Source organism: Anser brachyrhynchus (assembly GCF_964034855.1).
Source record: "Anser brachyrhynchus genome assembly, chromosome: 6".
In the NCBI taxonomy this organism is placed as follows: domain Eukaryota; kingdom Metazoa; phylum Chordata; class Aves; order Anseriformes; family Anatidae; genus Anser; species Anser brachyrhynchus.
The window spans coordinates 45,036,248-45,057,546 of NC_137700.1; the positions used below are offsets into that span (position 1 = coordinate 45,036,248).

The following is a 21,299-nucleotide window of genomic DNA, read 5'->3' on the forward strand; positions in this document are numbered from 1 at the left end:
TACTGAGGATCCCCACCGGCCACTTCTCGAGGTGTAGGTGTGCAAGCTGAACTTTCTGTCCAAAACTTAAATGGAAAAAGTAACAAGGATAGGAATAACAGAAATCTGACAGACCAAGTAGCAATCCTGTGTCTGTTTTTGTTGTAGCCAAAACCTAACATTTCCAGTCTCTTGATCTTCAGTGTCAACACGGCAGTGGTTGTAGAAGATAATTTTCACTGTCGTCGTTCCTGGCCTTTCCACCAGAAGTCACTGCAGGAGTTGTTATTACCTCTGGCACTGTAGATCTATGGAAAAGAAAGTACATATAACCTTCTTATCCATAGTTCTCCTGCTGCTTTCATACTAGCTCTTAGCTTCCACCAACGGGACAGTCAGGTCACTTTCTACGTTTATTTTATCCCTTTCTAAACGTTCCCCTCTGGGGTGAGATCCTTGCTTGCCATGCAAGCTGTGCATGCCATCAGCCAGGTGCAGGGCTCCACGGAGGGGCACAGGCCGAGTGGCCTCCATGCTCCCCAAGGCCTGCAGCGAGCCTGCGGGCAGCCCCGCGGTGCCAGGCTCCTGGCAGTCCCTGGGCACTGCACCCATCCATCGGCTGAAGCATGGAAAGGTTTTACTCTCTCAGGAAGAGGCTCAGGTATGCCAGTATTGATTTTACTGAATTTGGGTCAAAATAACCATTGGTCCAGAGCTGTGCTTAGATTAACAGTAAACAATATGAATAGTTTAACCTGAGAAATGATTGCTGCACCTAGACTGAGCTGTCGTGTACATAGCTGTTTGTGATTTTTATCATCCTTTAGTTAGGAAAGGGTACTATATATAGGCAATCACATTTTCTCTGCAAAAGCTGCTTTCATGTCTTTAATCCCTCTGAATGAATAATATACCAAAATATAGAGATTGCAGAAGGATAATTTCTTACCTCATAAGTTGTATGAGAAATACAGAAGCTCTCATACTAGTTAGTATTTAGCTTAAACACATTTAGTTATTACATAAATGTGCTCACTGAATAAAATATGGGTTGACCTTTGGATTGTTTCTTCCCAAGCAATGTGACAGTGTCCCTCCTTCTCCTCCATTCAGCCTGCATGGCAGAGCTGTGAGTTTTTTGTTTTGTTTTGTTATGTTATTGTTGTGTTTAAAAAAAAAAAAAAAAACTCAAGCCCTTCTTTTCAGTGGTGTCAAGTCAGGATGAATTGGCCAGGGAAGCATGTTTATAGACTGTGTGAAGAACTTTGTCTTTGTGTGGGAACGCTGGTGACACTGGTATGGCTTGCCTGAATGAACTGCGATGACGCGGCTAATAAGGTGTCCTGCTGAGTGCTGCCACAGCCTTTCTCAGACCTCCCACTTAATGCCATTCAGCTCCAGCTCAGTGTAGCTAATTTTTCCCATTCCCTCAATTCTTTAGGCCCCCTTACAAACAGAAAAGTCAACTTTCACACCGCGGAGAAGATAAGTGCTTTAGGAAATAATCGTGTAAACAGAATGTTACCTTCTGACCTGATGCTGATACCTTGGTCTGGGACAAAACCCAGCTGGCTATTGCATTAGACATGGCTATTAAAGGAATAATGCTGCTGATCCTCCTTACAAAGTGCCCTGAGAAATGGTTTAGCCAAATCACAGTGCCTCTTGTCACACTGAATCATGTTCAGCTGCTCTCTTCCACGATCAAATTGCTGATATTTAGATGCTCCCTTGTCTTCTCCTTTCCGGTAACAGTATGGGAGGGGGATAAGTAGGAAAGCAAGTACAAGTCTGTACTGTTTCTGCTTGCCCTAGTATTTTCTGGCTGAATTTCAGTGTTGTGAAACATGCATACAGTACACCATATCACTTTTACAGAGGAGGGTACATTTCATAAAGTATCTTTATTTGCAGTGACTATGAGTACTTCAAAATGGCAAAAGTAAATTACAGAAGGATTTCAATGATTCCAATGACACGGAACTGTTCATTTTAAGATCACACTAACATTCATTTTGGTATTTAATGTAGAGACTAAAATTAATAACTAGACCCAGATCTCCAGGAGTATCAGGAAGAAGAGGAACCTCTACCTCTTACTCATTTGAGTCTTGATAAGAATATGATATCCTCCTAAAGAGCTTTGAATCCACTTAACCTTCACAATCCTTTTAGTTGATAGTATCACCCAGACTTAGAGGTACACCCTTTCACTGAAGTAACTTGACATATCCTGGGTTCCAAGACCAAACCCTGAACATTTGCTTTTACTGTGGCATTTATTTGATTTTTTTTTTTAGGTTTGCCAATTGCATGGGTCTGTGGTCTGAGCTGGGAAGTGTGATCACTACAGGCAGGGCAATTTAGCTCAAGCTGAAGCTGTTAAGCTTCATAGCTCAGATGGTTTGAGCATTTTCTCGTAATTCTCCTGGTGCATCCAAAATAACAGACAGGTTTTGTCAGAGATCTTTTGGAAAATGTGTGAGGGGACTGCTGGGCTACAAAGCACTGATCAGTAGTGGGTAGCTTTCCTAGAAGTCCTACTGAGAACAGAGTGAGTACATGTCCAGTGTAGCACCAGTAACCTGGCTTTGTAATGCAGCTGCTGATAGCCAGTGTAAGACAAACTGCTGTTATTAGACCCAAAAAAAAAAAGAAAGAATTAAACATATTTATTTTTCAGCAAACAAATTGCTATAGTAATTTAACATTAATTTCTACCTTTACCAGTGAAGTTTACTCCTTCCTTATAAACGGAGTGAACCATGGATCTGAGACATCAAAACATTTAAGCATGTGACTTTGACTGGAAACGTTACTTGAAAGTTACAATTGCTTGAATGTTTTATTCTTGTACTGTTGTGTCATGTCTAAAAAGCTATTCAACACTGATTTAGAAACCATCTGCGGATTGTTTGTCTCTTCTGAAAATACAACAAAATTTAAAAAAAAAAACACCAGAGAATAGTCCAAGCAGTCCGAAAGACTTTCAGTGTTGCACCATGACTTAAAAATGTAGAATTAGTTGGAAATAAGCAAAATAGTTTAGGTAATGTGTTCCCAGTGTGAGGAAATGCTCATCTGATGCTATTATCAAGGATTTCTTATGAAATTATAAGCACTGTGTATTTGGAACTAGTAGAAGAGAAATCATCTATGGCATTTATTTTTGCACACTTTAGTGTTTAAGAAGGTCAGCAATAAATCCTGTCATAGGTGGGCATTTTTTCCAGTGGTCCTTATTTGCCATATTGTATTCGTTATTTTTATTTCTAAAATGCACAGAAGTTTTTGGTTTTGGTTTTCATGTTATATGTGCAAATAAACTTTTTTCATAAGCAATACCTTCTGCAGCAAGAACAAAGGATTAGAATAGTGAAAATGTTCTTCCAGCCATTACAAAGGAAAGACATCTCTTTCTGTAAAGGAAGACTTGTAGTCTGTTTGAAAAGTTTTCTGTATTATTTGCGTTAGGTAAGTCATGATTGCCTATAATCTCTTAACGGCCCGGTATGGTCACAATAAACAGCACAGTTAGTTGGCAAAAGTTAAATACTTGTGGCTTCTCATAAGTCATGAAATTTTTACCTGAAAGCCACCTATTTTGTTACAGGCTATTTAGAAGAGTTGTACAGGAATGTATAGAGTCTTCAAGTACATTGAAGCCCTTCTGGATAATCTGATAGTCAGCAAGTACAAGTTAAAAGAAATAGCACTAGGTCCTCCCAATAAAAGCATTAAATTAGCGCTGGTGACATAGGTTGGCTGCTTTCTTTTTACATGATTCAGATTTATCACTCCATTGACTGATTCATGGCAACATTTTTAAAGGATTATTTGATTCATGGTTAAAGCAAGGGTATTGTTTTAGCAACGAATAACAAAGTAAATAGCACAGATTTTGAAGCCTTTCTACTTCATTTGCAAGTGCTCTTTCTTAAAAAAGCAAATATAGTCTTCTGAATTCTCATTTACTTGTACACTTTATCAGCTATATATTTGTGGCTTAGAATGCAGAAACAAGGAATGGAACATTTTTTTTCAGTTCTTGCTCCAGTCCTAACACTTTCTTTGTGCATCCTTGGTCCTGGTGAAACTCAGTTTTTCACGGTACAGTGCATAATTTCTATCCAAATCCCCCTAATGCTGGATGTTATTCCTGCATTGCTGCTGGGAGAGGAAATACTGCTGTACTTTTCTTTATTGCTGTCTCCTTTGCTAACTTGATTCTGATTCTAAAAGCATAATCGAGATAGTTCTTGTGCTATTGATTCAATGGAATTACAGCCACCAGTAAGTATTTCAAATTAGAGCTATCAGAGTACCACACTGCTGAAATGATTCAAAAATTCGGGAATTCTTGAACTAATAATAAGTCCCAGTGGCCAGGATAGTATGTTACAAACATAAACATCTAGTTGAGTCATTTAAGGCATTTTTTATTGTTAGGTATCCCAGATCATTTAATAAGTAAGTACAGATACATGTATATGCCTTGTACCACTGTTGTTAATTTTACTGTACACCTAAATTTCACCACTTGTGAAAAGGAGATACATTGGAAGCCACTTAAACATCATTCTTGAGAAGTAACATTTGGACTATTTTATTTCAATCTGTCATGAGATACTTTTTCTAAAATATCCATCAAGAGAAACTACAAGGGGAGCTACTGGTTAAAACTATCCATTTTAAAGCTGGCTTTCATTTGTATGCAAATCATGTTTAAATCAAGTAATGTGTAAAACCACGAAATGACTAAATTTTAATTAATTGTTCAGAAACATACTAATAAGCTGTTTTGTTTATCAGTAACTGTTTGAAGTTTTTCAAGTTAATTTGGTTAGCAGACATTTTAACTGGCTGTTTTTGGAACAGACTATTTATTTGGAAAATCTGTCTTTGCATAATATAACCTCAGACGTCATCCTCATAATATCAATTTGTTTTGAGAGGCCTTCTCTAGACCTTGATGTCATTCCTGCAATATCTCTCAGGTTTTTGTCAGCAATAAATGGCAATGGGAAAAGTTAAACTAAGATATGAATCAGGAAAGTTGCTGCAGCAAAATCAGTTTTTCTTATGTATAAGTTGCATATCAGATCTAGCAATTGTAGTATTAGCAGATTAAGGTAATGTAAATGGTTTAACTTTTAAGTTTTCATTTTCCTTTAATGTGCCAGGAGGGCACTAATCAAACTAATGTTACATACAGGTCAAGAGTGACAGGTTTTTCTTGATGCTTGCTAGGAGTTGACAGTAGACAATATTTATTAACAGTACCTGCAATAATTTGTCAGCTGAATGGAGGATTTGAGATTTTCATACCAGAAAAGTCTTTACAAGAGTTTTCACTTCAGATGATCACTACCTTAGGTCCAATGCACATTAGTTTTTCAATTGCATAATATTCCTTGTGCAATAGATTACAGTGGACTATAAATGTAAGATTTTTTGTAAAAGGAGTAGTATCTCACTGTAAATCCAATGTTTTATCTTTCTTTACAGCTTTGAAATATCTAAATGGATGTCATACATTAAAAGGTTTAAAACCATTTAAAATGAATGCCTCCTTGCTGGGCAATGTTGTTCCTGAAGGCCTTCTTACTGTGTACTACTTTGTCATCATTTACGTATCTATTTGTGTCCCTGCCTCTTGCTCATTTGGGGTTTCTGGCATCATAGTGCTTACATATTTATGTATTCCCAGGATGTACATAATGTATTGCCTTACATTTGTTCCTTATTTCTTATATGTTGTGCATCTACTGTATCAGTCCATTTTTTGTGGGTTTTGTCTGTGTATTTTATTCGTAGCTGTAACAGTCACATTTCACTTATTTCATATTGTCCTCAGCTACTGATGGAAATTAATTGTATTGATTCTTGTTTGGAAATTAAGCTTGACTCATTGGATTTCTGAATGTCAAGATCTCTGGAACCAAGTAAAACTGCACATTGTTAGGAGTACCAAACAGGTGTTACTAATAATAGATAAACTAATAATACAATAACAATTTTTAATAACACAAAATTTGTAAGATGAACAATAATGCCTCATCTCCTTGTTTATTACTGAGCAAAGGCTTGAGAAAAGAGTTAATCTTTATTCTGCATCTGGAAAGATCACATTTTAGGTGTTAGCTACAATCTCAGTAAAAATTTGTTTTCAAGGCAAGAGAACTGCCTTTCAGAGAACCATAACTAAGCTAGGAAAAAATGTGTAGTTTAATCAGTATCAGCCGTGATTAGTAATGTTTAGTGATAATAAATCACTCTTCTTATAGTCCTTAGAGTATTAACAAACGCTAGTAAATGTTATGATCACAATCTTACAGATACATAAATACACAACACAGAATTGAAGGTAGGTGAATTCTGAATTTACTACCAATTTGGAGTTCCTAATTCTTAGTTGCCCAGTCCAAAGCACGTATACTTAACTTTTCAAAGGTGTGGAGTACATCTAGGATGCCCTCAAGGTTTCTCTGTTCCCCAAGTGCTGGTTTTGTATTGTTTTTTACTAACTTCTGCAAACTAGCATTCCTCCAGACTGCTCTTTCAGACAGATAGGGGAATTCAAATGTGTTATTTTAACAGGGTTGGACACAATTGCCTGAGCAAGGACGATCAGTCCAAAAACATGCTTAATGTATTGAGAAGATTGTTTCAGTATAAACTGGTAGTTTTGATCATTCCTATAATTATTTCTAAGATAGTACTTAGAAGTAAGATATGCGCGTTCGTACATGTTCACATATACATAAAGCTGAATGGCAGTTCTGTTTTTTTTTGTTTGTTTGTTTGTTTTTTTCCAGAATTATAGATCAGCGGTTTGAGAAAGTTTCATATTTCGTCTTTGGAGATTTCAATTTTAGACTGGATGCCAAAGCAGTAGTAGAGGTAGGACTTTCGTTTTTCATTTTCATTTTTGTGGAAATGTTAAAAGTGACTTGAACTAATCTTAATGTTAACATCAAGCTTGGCTAAGAATACTGTCAACAAGAACATCTGACAGGTAACTAGAAATGACTGTGCTGGGAAACTGCTGAGGAAATTGAGAAGAACATAGTTAACGTCAGCATTTTTTCTAAGTAGTGGTGTGTAAAGTGATTATTACATGCAGAGCGAGATGTAAATGCAAATGGGCTACAGAGTCCATACTACCTGTTCTTGGTCCTGTGTATAGACAAGGGAAAAACATGGCTACCCAGCTAAGATGAGACCCGGAGTCTTCACATTGCATAGAAGAGTCTCTTTCATTGATAGGCATCTTTGAAATCTCTTTTAGCTTCAGAAACGGATACCACATTTGTATTGTATGTTTGTGACTTTTGTCATGCATTTGGAGCTCACAGTGAATCTCACAATCTTTTACTGTAATTGGTGGGGGAAAAATTGAGAAATTTCCTAAATTTCTGTAATAGAATTCAACACTTCAAAAATAAGAGCAGACCTTGGTGTAAACCTTTGTGACAGTAACATCTGAGTGTGGAAGGGTGAGTGGAAGATTTGTATAAAGGCAAAGAGAATATAGTAAACCTTTTTCATCATGAGTTGAGATTACCTTGACCTCACCGCTAAAGCTCTGCTCCAGGTAGCTTAGGGTCAAAAATAATATCCAGGTTGAAAACCAGTTTAATCTCATGGATTTCCCACTTTAGTTCTCACAGTAGCTGCAGTGTCTTTTTGGTGTCCTTGGGGATAGGCATGTATCTTCTAAACCAAAAGCTTTTATTTTGTAAATCAAGTAGCAGGAAGTAAGTAAGCAGCCTGTATGTCAAAGGCTGGATTCCTTTCATACAGGTACACTACAGTTCTTATTTCTTACATGATGATTAGTCCTTCATCTGTTGAAAAATACGAGTTTGACATTACAGCACAGTATATGTAGCTAATAACTTCCTTCTCAGAATCCTTTATACATTGTAGTCATTTAACCAACAAACTTAAAGCATAAGTGAACACGAATTCAAGTCACTGATTCAGAATATGCAGCTTCATATGATGAACATATAATAAAGACTAAATCCTGCCCTCCAACGCTGTTGTTCCCATAGTTATCATCAATGTTATAGGCAACTTGGTTTTGAAATGTTTGGTTTTTTAATTCACTAGTAGTGCAGTATTATTGAGAATGTGTAGTCTGAGAACATCTCTATCAATCATGGTCCTGCAGAACTATCTTTTACAACGTGCATTGACAAAGAGCACTGTAAGTTTTTCCGAACTTAGTGCCTCGCAGTTTGCAGGACTGAACCTGCAGAGAATGCTTTCTTTATTAACAATAAATTAAGACCTCTACTTTTGTATTTGTGAGCTTCAAAGCAGTCTGCTCCTAACAGAATAACGTCACTAACCACATATAATGCATACGGAGTGTATTGCACAATGGTAAGGTGGTAAGGGTACAGGAGATTTAGAATCCTGACACTGCACTTTTCATCTTACGAATGCTGCACCAACGTCAATTAATGTTGTTATACACGAGTACACAAGGTTATATAAAAGGTGTGATTTGAAGATGAATGAGACTCACTTACCCGTTCTTCCTAGATAAAATGTATGCAAGCGTGAGTTCAAAAAATGTTAGAGTAATACACATTTTCTGTTGAGAAGTAGCATACCCCGTGAAACAGAACTTGATCCAGCTAGATGATCATATAATGAGAGACCAATTGCAACATCAGTTAAACATAATTAAAGTTGGTCTAGAAACTTCCACTTCTACATATACCTATGCAATTAAAGTCACATTAAGTCTGCATTTGGTACAGTTTATACACCGGTATGTCAGAAGATACAAAAGATTTAAGAAATCTATGGCTCGTGCAGTTTACTACACAAAAGTGGTGGTACAAGCCGAATGTCTTTGGCAGCATCTTGACACCAGAACAGTCACGAATGAATCAATAGTAAGTGTGTAGCACACTGTTTTGACAATAAAGTCTGGGCACCGATGAGACAGATCAGTTTCTAAATTATAATTTGGAAGCTTGGAGTTACATACCACCTCTAGCAGGTATTGTACCAGATAGGACCTAATGGTTTGATTGTATATAATATGCAATCCCAAATCAATTTACAAACTAGTTTACGAATGGTGCTTCTCAGCTGTGCCATTTTTCCAAAGTCAACAGAGGGCGCAGTGCCTTGAGCAAGGCCATAGAATTACGGAATCACAGGTTAATGTCAATCACGGTTAAGGTTGGAGGCACCTCTGGGTCCATCTGGTCCAACCACTGCTCAAGCAGGGATACCCAGAGCAGGTTGCCCTGGACCACGTCCAGGCAGTTTTTGAAGATCTCCAAGGACAAGACTCCACAACCTCTGTGGGCAACTTGTTCCAGTGTTCCATCATCCGCACAGTAAAAAAGTGTTTCCTAATGTTTAGATGGGTTACAAAACTTGGCAAAGGTTAGGGTTAGCCTTATGTAATGCTTAGTGCAAGCCAAAGTGTTAGCCTGTGGCTGTGCATAGATGGATCGTTTTCCTGGCCCCTTCTGTCATTTTAAATGTGTGCCTGTGCAAACTGCTGATATGAAACAGCTATTTGACTATCAGCAGTGGAGTTAATGCTAGGAATTTTAAGGGTTAATCCATTGAGCTATCATATTTGTGTATATATTACTAAATTTATCTCTGCTTTTCTTTTTGACCATTTGAATTCCCTCTTGAGACCACAGTGTGCTGAACACTCGGACACTGGAAGATGCATTGATAGATGTGTTGTGGAAACGTAGACTGTGCCTATACCAAACACAAAGAATGAAGTATATTTCTAAAGAATTTCTCTCTTAAGCCATTGAAAGGGAGAATCTGGGAGCTGTGGAGTCCAGACACTGGAAGACTGTGTGCTAAATCAGGTGCTAAAAATGTTGCATGTGTTAATTCACAATTAATAGACAATAAATCATTAATATATAATTTATTAAATATTTTATGGAAACCTTAATCTAAAGTCATTGATTTCCTTGCTAGGAAAATCTGCTTTACTGTTGTTGGAGTAATCTAGGGGGGATCAATAAAACAGGTAAAGGCTTCTGGCAATTCTGAGATCCATATGCACATTAACAAGTGTGTTGTCCAGAGGGATAAACCAGCAAGAAAGAAATAGGATGTCAGTAGCATAACAGGCATAGCAAATACAATTGTTTTACAGTATATTTGAATTATAGCTTGAGCATAATTTGTTGCTTGGTATGATGGTGTTCAGGGAACTACCTACAGCTCAGCATATTAAAGCATTTCAAAGTTGTCCTCATTCTGAAACAGGATAATGAGAAAGTTGAATTTTAGTCAAGTTTTCTGGGGAAGAAGTTTCTGGCCGAAGGTGTGTTTGAGGAGATTAAGTCCTGCTCAACGTCAAGCATATGGACTTTCCCGGCTCCTGTCAATGTGCATTTTAAACCTCTTGGAGGGTCTCCTACGGGGTTTTCTCAGGTTGATGCAGACGGGAGCTGCATGGCAAGAAACGGGGAATGCTCTAGTCTGTCTGCGTGTTCAGCTTACGAATGTCTGTCTGACGCTGCTGGGACGTTCTTTTCATCCTAAGTCATATGTCTAAAGCACTAGCAACATTATCATTGGCCAAGCAGTGCTGAGGTAGCATGAGTGCATCTTCCTAGTAGATGTGCTGAACCAGTTCCCAGTGTGCTCTGGTCATATTGTCTGGGGGCCTGATCCTTACACATGGCTGAACTGTGAGGTTCATCCCTCTGCCTAAGGACAGACAGAGCTGATAAACGCTACTACTTTGTTACTGGAAAACATCCAGAAAATCTTTTGTTTGTAGTCAAGCCTCTTGGAAAGTACCACTTTTTTGAAGATCAATTGTAGATCAATTCAGACCAACAAACTACACTCTTGCACTGCTGCTTGTCATATGTCATGCTGGCATTGCATTCTTTTAGTGCTAAACATCCTCAGCTCATCATCTTTCGTGCTCTAAGCATTTCCAAAAATAAGCCTAGTAAGAAGGAAATTCCTTTAGCAATGCAATATATACAAAAGAAAGATTTATTTTTCCTCAGGTTTTAATCCTTTTAAGGTATGCATACACAAAGACTTTATTTTTTTCTGATTTTTTATGATTTTTTTTCTAAATTTAGTTAATCCTACACTTATAAAGTTGACCAAGTTTTAGTATTTTACTGATGTTTAAATTCAAATATTTGCCTATTGATTTTTTTTTTATTGCTAGATCTCTTGGATGAGATAGAGCATTCTAGTTACTTACCCACTGCTTCCAGGTGTTTTCTAGCACTTATCTTACCAGCTTGTTCTGGCTGTGTTTACAACATTGTTGTGGTTTAACCCGGCTGGCAGCTAAACACCACACAGCCGTTCGCTCACCCTCCCCCCTCCCTCTCTGGGATGGGGGAGAGAAACGGGAAAGTGAAGCCGGTGAGTTGAGATAAAGACAGTTTATTAAGACAGGAATATAATAATAACAATAATAATAACAATAGTGATAATGATAATAGTATTAACAATAATAATGTGTAAGAAAACAAGTGATGCACAATGCAATTGCTCACCACCCGCTGACCGATGCCCAGCCTATCCCCGAGCAGCCGGCCCCCCCACCCCGGCCAGCCACCCCTATATATTGTTTAGCATGATGTCAGATGGTATGGAATACCCCTTTGGCAGTTTGGGTCAGCTGTCCTGGGTCTGTCCCCTCCCAGCTCCTGCTGCACCCCCAGCCTGCTCGCTGGCAGGACAGAGCGAGAAGCCGAAAAGTCCTTGGCCTGGTGTAAACACTGCTCTGCAACAATTAAAACATCAGCATGTTATCAGCGCTCTTCTCATCCTAATCCAAAACATAGCACCCTACCAGCTGCTATGAGGGAAAATTAACTCTGTCCTAACTGGAACCAGGACAAACATATGCAAAATTACTGTAACCTTTTATATCTGACCGCATTCTAGCTTAAATCAGCTTGTTAGTGTCTCTAACGCAGGCATTGTCACAGCATTTCATAGAAACATGATTTTTTTTTGTTTCTGTATGTAGATGATGGTTCTCCTGTAATTTTTCTGGAAGTTTTGCTCTCCTTGTGTTTTAAACATAATACAGATAGGCCATTGTAAGACAGTGGTTATCAGAAATACAATGCAAATTTGCAGCAGTGCATGTGACAAAGGTAGTTTTTCTGTTGTTGAGAAATTATCTTCTAAAACTGAATTGCAAGGAGGCTTGATGAGGCTTGACTTGAAAGAAATCTCCAGCAGCAACAAGGTGTACTCCAGGCTGACGTTGAAGAATATTCTGGAAACATAAAAATCATGAGTTAGTGTTTTGGTTCTTCAAAAAGTGTAATAGGGTAAATATTAGGCGGTTCTAAGATGAAGCAAGGCTGGTTGTCTATCAGCTTCATAAAATTAGGATACTAAAATCTCTAAAGCACATTAAGGGTAAAGAGGGAACTAATGTTTGTGGAGGGATAAATGAGGTATTTTATTACTAAGAATTGAGGAGGATGGATTCTTTTTGATGATGTGAGAAAATAAGGAGATTAAATTACTATAGGTGAATGAAATAAAATGTCTAACTGCAAGCAGTAAGTTAATTCTCTTCTGTCAGTCCCTGAGATCAAGCAGCTTATCACCTGTGACCGCTGTAGATGGCACAAGGCTTCACGCTGCCAAGGCCATTCAAATCTCCTCTTTTAGCATTTTTATATGCATATGTATTTTTTTAATTGAAATAACTGATTAGCATCTACTATTTTCTGTGAGTGCTACAAACACTTACTAGCATAAATGTGGAAGCAGAATTGGTCCTATTAATCTCTCCTTGCCTCTTAATTCACATAGATCTATGGAAGTGCAAGTGGGAGGGTCTTGAACCCCGTTGGTAAATTTGTGGGGCTGCCTACACACTGGTATCCCACACGGGCTGTCATTTTGTGTCTTTAACATGCAGAGGTGCCCTTTCCCCTTTGTTAGAGCAGATGTTTAAAAAGGAGAGAGTTCTCATTCTTACTAGCCTGCCCACTTGCTGAAACTTGGCGGTTTATGCAGAACATCATTCAGGAGATAACTCCTGTCACTATTTCACTGCAACAGCCAAGAGCATCGCAGATGACAGCTTTGGCCAGGCTGTTGGTAGAGATATTTCTCCTTCTATTCCTTCTAACTTGGTGAGAGAGAGTTTACCAGAGTTGTTTTATTTAAATCACTTTTCAAGTGTTAGGTGGGTCTGCCACTAGGAAGAGTATTTTTGCTGTCAGTTGGCCACAATAGCAGTCTTTATTAATCTTTGAGAATTACTCTACTTCTGTATTTAAAACAAAACAAACAAAAAAAAACCAACAAAACAACAGCAAACAAATAAAAACAGTTATCCACTGAAACTCTTGCCTATACGTCTTCCTAATCCTATTTGTCCATCTTATGACAGTATAGTCAGGCTTAGTAAACTGGGTTTATTTTGACAGTTTGGGAATATGAAACTGTTTCTGGCAAAGACTGCTAATTCAAAAGTCTCATAAAGTTCTTTGTACTCCCAAGAAAAGAATAAGGATAACTGTGTGCTTCCCAATTCCAGTAATTACAATCAGGAATATAAGGTTCAGTATGCAAACATCAGGTCTTTAGGAGAAAGTCATATTAATCATAATATCCATTTGCTCAAGGCAAACCATAGCCTTTACTTGTATCAAGAAAAAGAAGTTTTCATTCTTCCCTCAGTAAAAGATATTTTGTTGGGGTTGATAGTAACTTCATAGCTGGAGAGTGAGAAAATATAACATATATGAAAATTTATGAAGACAGCAATAGAAATGCTGTTTTGGAGCTCCAGTCATCCTGGCCTACAAAAGCTTTCAGGCTCAGCCTACAGAATAAGAAGCAAAGTCCTCATCTTAAAACTAGGTATTCATGCTTGTACACCCACTCTATCTACTTAATGGGTTACATTCAACAAGATACTTACTTTCTATACTTCTGTCAAGCAGCCATTTGATAAGACATAGCTGGAATTGATGATTAAATGTTTTCTTAAAAGGTAATAAGTGCTCATAGAGAAGTTGCATATCTAATTCCATCATTCACTTGCGTTGTGCCTCTCTGCCACCTCTGACCATTTGTTGTTGTATTATCTAGTAAAATTGGAAAGACTTCATTCTAACATGACTTTTTAAGCTCATACCATATTGCTGATGCTACAACAAATCATATAATTTTAATTTGATTGTACAGTCTTGGCACAATACAGTCTTTAGTTTTGAAAAAGACAGTGGTAGCATTATATCTCTTTACCAGGTTTACTTCTACCAATGAAAGTTTGAGAGACTGTGGAGTATTACTGGTTGTGATGTATTCATCTACAAAACATTGCCCCCCTACTGTAAGGCGTATCTCTGTTTTGAACAAATGTTCAAAAAAATCCGATGATCACCTTTTTATTGATTTAGATCTTACTCAGACCTGAAAGAGCATTTCAGGTTGCACTTGTTTCATTACCAAGTCTTGAGTTTTGTGCTATAACTAGGATTTTTCCAAATTCTGGCCTACACAATATCTGTGTGTATATTCTTTTTAATTGGGTGTTACATGCAGAAGATGCTTTGAGTACATCAGGAAAAGTGCATGTGCATTTGTACATTCTTATTGTTATAAACAGAGCAGTCTGTTTTTTAAAGCTTTTTTTTTTTTTTTGCTTTGACAAGTGAGCATTCAGGAAAAAAATAGTAATGTGATTATATTAAAAATATTGACATAGCATTATGAAATAAGTTCATACAGCATCTAGTTAGTTGTGGGCATGGACAATTCTGCCTCCCTTTCAAAATCCAGATTAGACGTTATATCTTCTAGGCAGTAATGAAAGTCAGATGTCTATACATCTACATACAGGATCTCAGCTATACCCAAGTGGTAAACTCTTGTAGGTCTTGCTGAATTCTTCAGTGCAGGATACGTGAACCATCTGTAGTATGGCAGTGGACAGCATAACATGGTATCAGAAGCACTAAAGTATTTTTATATCATGTTCTATATCTTTGGAATATTGTTCTCTTTAATACAATTTATTTTATTTCAGAAAACAAACTTTGCATATGGCATTTCATCCAGCTATAACTCTGTTTATATATTCTTAAGCAATTTAATAAATTGAAGCAAAAATTTAGAAACCTTTTTCTTTAGTAAATCCATATGATAATGATACTTATTACTTTAAGCATTTTAGAATATTTATAGAATATTTTTAGAATAGCTGATGTTTCAAATCTGTAACTGAGGAACTAAAAGGCATTTTCAGAAATGGAAGTGAATATGTTCTGGAAACCCATGCTAGCAAATGTGCTCTTTCAAGTTCATGAGTCTTGAATTATGGTTAAAAATGACTATGTTGGTCCTGCTCTTCCAATCAGACTATGAACCTGACTACTAGTGCTGGTCCAGACCTTACTTGTATCTTCAAACGGGCTGGACCTTCAAACAGCTCTAAGCAAAGAACCGCAAATTGTTTACAATGGGAGGGACCTCTTAAGATCTAGTCCAACCCCCTGCTCAAGCCAGGTCACCTAGAGCAGGTTGTTCTGGACCATGTCTAGTTGGGGTCTGAATATGCTCAAAAATGCAGACTCTCAGGTCATCCTATACCAGTACTGGGTCCCCATCACAGTTGAAACGTGTTTTCACATGTTCAGAGAGAACCTCCTGTGTTCCAGTGTGTGCTCATTGCCTCTTGTCCTGTCACTGGGCACCACTGAAATGAGCCTGACTCCATCTTATCCATTCCCTCCCATCAGGTATTCAGACCATTGATAAGGTACCCCTGAGCCTTCTCTTTTCTAGGATGAGCAGTTCCAGGTATCTCAGCCCTTCCTCATATGAGGGATGCTTCAGTCCCTTCATCATCTTTGTGGGCTTGTTCTGGACTCTCTCGAGTATGTCCACGTGCCTTGTGTGCTGGGGAACCCAGAACTGGACACAGTGCTCCAGAAGTGGCCTCACCATTGCTGAGCAGAGGGAAGGATCACCCCCCTCAGCCTGCTGGCAACACTCCTCCTGATGCAGCCCAGAATGTTCATGGTGTCCCAAATCATTCCTAAATAGCAGGGTATCACCTATACATTGTAGTAACCTTGCATCTGGTTTATGTGAACAGCTGAGACTTCTCAAACTTTTCAGGTGGATCCTTTTTCAATGGAAAAATGAAAATACATCTCAAGTGTGCAATCAGCATCACAGCTGTCTGGTGCTGGGCATAAGTAAAACCATTTTAAGGCATGAAGAAGCCCCTTTATCCAAAAAATCCTTAGCCACAAAATATGAAAAAGATGAAAGTCTTTCTTTTCCCTGCTTTAATTATGATTTCTCCCACTGCAACATGCAACAGAATGAGAAACTGAATAACTACGCAGTGATTTGGTGCTGCAATTGCAGAAAGTCTTGGCTCATGTGAGAAATGGGCAATTGCTAGCAGAAAGCAGAAGAAGGTGAACAGATGACATCTGAAGCACCTCAGAGAATGACAGCTTGAGAAATGACACAAGGAAGGAATCTTCCCAGCAACTGGATCAGATATGGCAGTGAGCTCACAACTAGAAAGTGCAAGAGCCTGCAAACATCATCTGTATGTTGAGTCAGCTGCCTGGGTAAGGATTCCCCATCTCAGCCCTCAACCATCACTGTTTACCTAGGTGCTTTGTTGCCCCAGTCCTGAATTGGTATATTTTTCTGCCTTTAGGGCCATGAAAAATACACTTTGCTTCTCTCAAGACATTTATTTTGCTTGTGGCTGTGCCCACCCAATCTTCTCTCTAGCTCACTTGTTCCTTTTTTCTTCATCCCTCTAAAGGTTTTGCTCCCAGTTCCACAGCTCCACCCCATCTCTCCATTTGCTGGATGGGATATGGAGAACAGCTGTATGTCTACACTTCTCCACTAGTTCTTATTTAACAAATATTGAAATTAGGTCTTAAAACAATAAGTGTATGGAAAAGTGTTCTTTTTTATTGATAGAATATGAAAAACTAGTCAAAAATTGCTGATGTAAAGTTATTAGTAGTTTGGATTATGAAGTGTAACTTCACAACTATGTTTCAGTCTTCGGGGTTTATGCATATAACTAGATGATTTTATTTTATTCTCCTTACAGCTGCAAAATCTGCAAGAGAAACTTGCCTGTTGTACACATTTCATAGTCTATTTTGTGGTTCCAGAACAGATACTGAATATGCACGCAGCAATAAAAACACGTTTTCAGATGCTTTGTGCATATTTTGATGCTGATCTCAAACTTTATTGCTCTTTAGTGATGACTTGTTGAATATAGTTGGGAAGGTTGGAAGAACTGATGAAATGAAAATTGTTGACAGCTAAGAAAACTATTTCTGTCTATTCTAGGCTTACACCAATGTTTGTAAGTCCAATTTTTATCTTTTCTTCTGCAAGAACTGAAACTGATTAACAAATATTTTTAGACCAAAAAAGGTGTCATTTCACACACAGTAAAACATTGCAGTAATGCCTCTAAATGGCTCAAAATCTGACTCAGACAAAAAAGGCCTCTTACATATTTCTGAGACAAGGTATGTGTCTTCTGGCTGATTGCTGCACTGAAGAATGCTTAATTGTGCTGAGAAAAGACAGGCACTCTTCCTGTAGCTTTTACAGCAGGACAAAATAAAGAGGTACAGGTATGCAAATGCTGTCACAGACAGATCCCTTCTTACAAAAGCAACAAATTAATGAAGGCTTGGCTAAATCTGACTGAACCAAGACTACCAAAACTTCATAACATCCTATTAAATCTTCAAATAGTTAGAAGAGCTTCTAAGAAAGTGCTGCAAATCATGGAAAAGAGCCCTTTTATGAAAGGAATTTTTCTTTCTTGTATTTTTCAGTTAATGTGTTCCTTGCTCCATAATGACTATCAGTTTAAACTGTAACAGGGTTCCCTTCTTCCTTTAGTTAAGTGATACTAAGCCATCCTTACAAAAAGAAAAATCACATTGCTTTATTCTTAAGATAAACCTTCATTTAATTAAATAAATTATTCTTAATAGCTTGCAAACTTCAGATCATGTTTTTATTCTAGTCAGAAATGCTTAAGGTGCTAGATTCTTTTTCTCTTTTCAAATAGGTCGTTGTAAATAACTTAGTCTCAAAGATTTTAACTTTCATTACAAGTTAAACTGATTCTATGACATCTTGGAAACAAAACCAAATGTAAAATGAACATGTAATAAAGATTTATTAAATTAAAATGCATAAAACTTGGGGTCTAATAAGGACAGTTTTATTAATGAATGTAAATTGCAGCAACCCATCTGAGGCACCTGCTAAATGTTCATTATAAATTACTCTCATAGACATCATGATGAGTTTCATATTGTAGCCAGACTTATAAAAGCATGCAGATTGCTTCCCCAAGGGACTGTATATTTACTTAACAGTGTAGTTAATTGCAATTATTTATTTTCCAGTGATCACAAATGGCTTCTGTATTAAAGATATATGTGGCTATTAGGAATTATTCAATTACCTCTTTTTCTCAGTAGTCTAAGTCAAACCTGAGCTTAGATTCCCAGAGGTAAGTCAGTAGTGTATTAACTCAGTATGTTCCTTAGCTTTCTGCTGGGGCCGTAACACTGTAGTAGTCGTAAGTCCTCTCAGCAGAGCTAGCTTGAGAAATACTGATGACCCATCTCTCCAACTGATTTTTCAACATTTCCAGTTCCATACTGATGCTGCCATGCTTATTGGCAAGATTCATAGGAGGTTAATTAAATCCATCTTCAAAACAACGAGGGGCCAATGAGCCATATCCCCGTTGCAATAGTAAATTAAATGATGCAATTGTTTCTACTTCCATCATGGATAAGGGGAGGGATGAGTGAATGAATTGTTCTCTGGCTGCCTCCTCTGGGGCCCTAGAGGGTCTAGTAGCATGTGGTCGTAAACCTGCTTTTAATTTGTGGCCACAGGAAAAGATGACACTGTTATCAGCAGGCAGAGGTCTTGCACAGCATCATGATGTGAAAGATGGCAGTGTTTAAAAACTAAAAAGAACTCTATTCCCAGTAGGGTTTAGCAGCTCCTCCTGTTTCGGATGCAAATTAATACAAAAATGGTTACAGAGCAGAACAGAAAAGATGATACGTTGATCAAATTTGGCACTGCTTGGGCCATAATTAAAACGTGCACAAATTAAATACAATTATCTTGTGCTTTCTAATAGGGCTGAGCATCATTAAACTAATTAATAATGCAGCCTATAAGCTGGGCTCTGCTGCTGTGATTGTTCAGAGTGTATGTTTTATGCCTTGCGTGGCAGCAACTGGCAGCTGGGAGACTCAGCTGGCACTGGCTGACGGCGGGTGACAGCGGTACCAGCAGCGCCCGTCTCCGCGCAGCCCGGGACAGAGCTGGCTGCTGCCACACCTGCCATTCATCACCTAGCTTACAGTGATGGTGATGGATGACATTTTGGGTGCCTGAAATCTTCTTCTTTTTCACTGGTTGCAGGTTACTGCCACGGATATACGTACTGGCCCCTGGGGCTGTTCTGGGAGAAGGGGTGGTTTCTGAGGACAAACTATTTCTGAATGGCTCAAGTTCCTAGATTTGTGCTATATACTAAATGGCGGGGAAAGGTGCAGGGGGAAGAAGGAAGTTCCTGGAGAGGGCACATCTTTTGTCATGGGCTTGCGGATCACTTTTAGCACAAGGATTGTTGTTCTGGTATAGAAGACAAAAATATCCGCAGGGAGACCTTGAAGCTTTACTCAAGCTGTCTAGTTCAAGAGGCTGAAGCTTTCTGCAGATTCGCATATAAAATTTATGTATCCATCCCAAATGTATGTAATTTTTGAAACAATTTGGTGTACCTGGAAAAAAAAGAAAAAAAGCATTCTTTTGAAATATGTGATTTTTACTGGTTCTTACTGTGGTACAAAGTGTTAATGTCTATGGACAAATTACACACTAGTATCTAAAAGGCACCCATTCATAGTAAAAAAAAAAAAAAATACTGTACATGTACATATTGTGATTGTCATTAGTGGAAGCCTAGAAGGGGAATTTGGGAATTTTCAAAATTACAGCCTGTAATCTAGAATGATATTTTGTTTGCTTATCAAAAACAAAATGAAGAAGGATTTGGGCATCCATATGAAAATCAAGGAACAGGATCATATCTGCCTCTATAGTATACACAGGAACACAGAAATTAAGACTGATATTCGATCAGGATGGGGAGGAAGATTTTTATTTAGATTTAGACACAGATTTAGTGCTGGGGGGTGGGGAACTGTCATTACTATAATGGGAACAAAAAAGTTGATAGTAGCACCCCCTTACCAGTAACTAATGCTAAATGTAGTATTTATGGAGAATGGACAAATTGTAATGTTCCAGATATACAAAGTTTATTTGTGTAGGCCATTTGTATAAGGTAGGCAGCAACCACCTTTGTGTACAGACACTTGTTTGCTGGTGCACTTGGGATTTAACTCTAACCCTGGTCACTTTCATTTCCTGTTGGGACAGATAAAAATCTTTAGATTCATGTGGCTTTCTTTTTCTTATGTAACAATGGTACAGGAGCTTTCAGAGTAAAAGACAGATACCACATCTTCTTTCACAGAGGCCCAGTTAATGCATCATCTTCCCACAGGACAAACTGGTTTGTGTGAGAGCTGCAAGATGCAGTACTGCTCTGCATCCGTTGTTACACCACAGTGCTGCCTTAAGGCCTTGCTGCAGCTGGAAAGCTGCTCTGCTTTGTTCAGCTCAGAAGAGCTTTACTGTCGAGTTTAATGGTTAAAAAGGTATTTATTGACTCCAATATTAAGTAGTTCAAGCCCTATTGCTGTATCAGTGACTAATGGCCACAGGACCCCGTCATGCCTTGATAGTATAGTATATGACAGAAAGATACTACTATTATCTGTAAAAGCTGTCAGGGATTGAGTACCTCAAGTTTCAGCTTTTTGAATGGTTACAAACCTTATTCATTCTTTCTTTTCAAGATCCAGGTTGTTGCCTTAAACAGAACAAGATATTGGTAAGGTTTAATGGAAATAAACATTATAAATAAGAGTAAATAAAATGTGCAGTCTTCAGTCAAAAAAATCTTCCAATTTGAGTTTAAAAAAAACACATACCAGAACAGAGTTACTTTCCAGAATAAATCGTTCAACTGTGGTAACTTAAGCAAATTCCAGTAACTCAGTAGACAAATTCCTACTAAATTCAGTGTGCTTCAGTATATTTTCCTGCCTGTGACCGTGTCATGTCTTTCCTTTTATTAACACCTTTCTGAATATATAACTCCATAAATCCATTTTGATATTATT

The 21,299-nt window shown here is 37.9% G+C and overlaps 1 protein-coding gene and 1 long non-coding RNA gene across 8 annotated transcripts in view; both read left to right on the forward strand.

Moving 5' to 3' along the window:
* The window catches only part of INPP5A (inositol polyphosphate-5-phosphatase A), a 254,472-nt gene that overhangs the window by 171,225 nt on the left and 61,948 nt on the right, over nt 1-21,299 (forward strand). For all 7 annotated transcript variants that reach the window (XM_080596666.1, XM_080596667.1, XM_080596669.1 and 4 more), the window contains exon 9: nt 6,798-6,882. In XM_080596666.1, the coding sequence (XP_080452792.1) occupies nt 6,798-6,882 (85 nt within the window). The remainder of the gene's footprint in view (nt 1-6,797; nt 6,883-21,299) is intronic.
* On the forward strand, nt 6,889-19,920 carry LOC308196914. The gene is made up of 2 exons (XR_013952498.1): nt 6,889-16,592; nt 16,796-19,920. It is a non-coding gene; the product is annotated as an uncharacterized lncRNA (long non-coding RNA).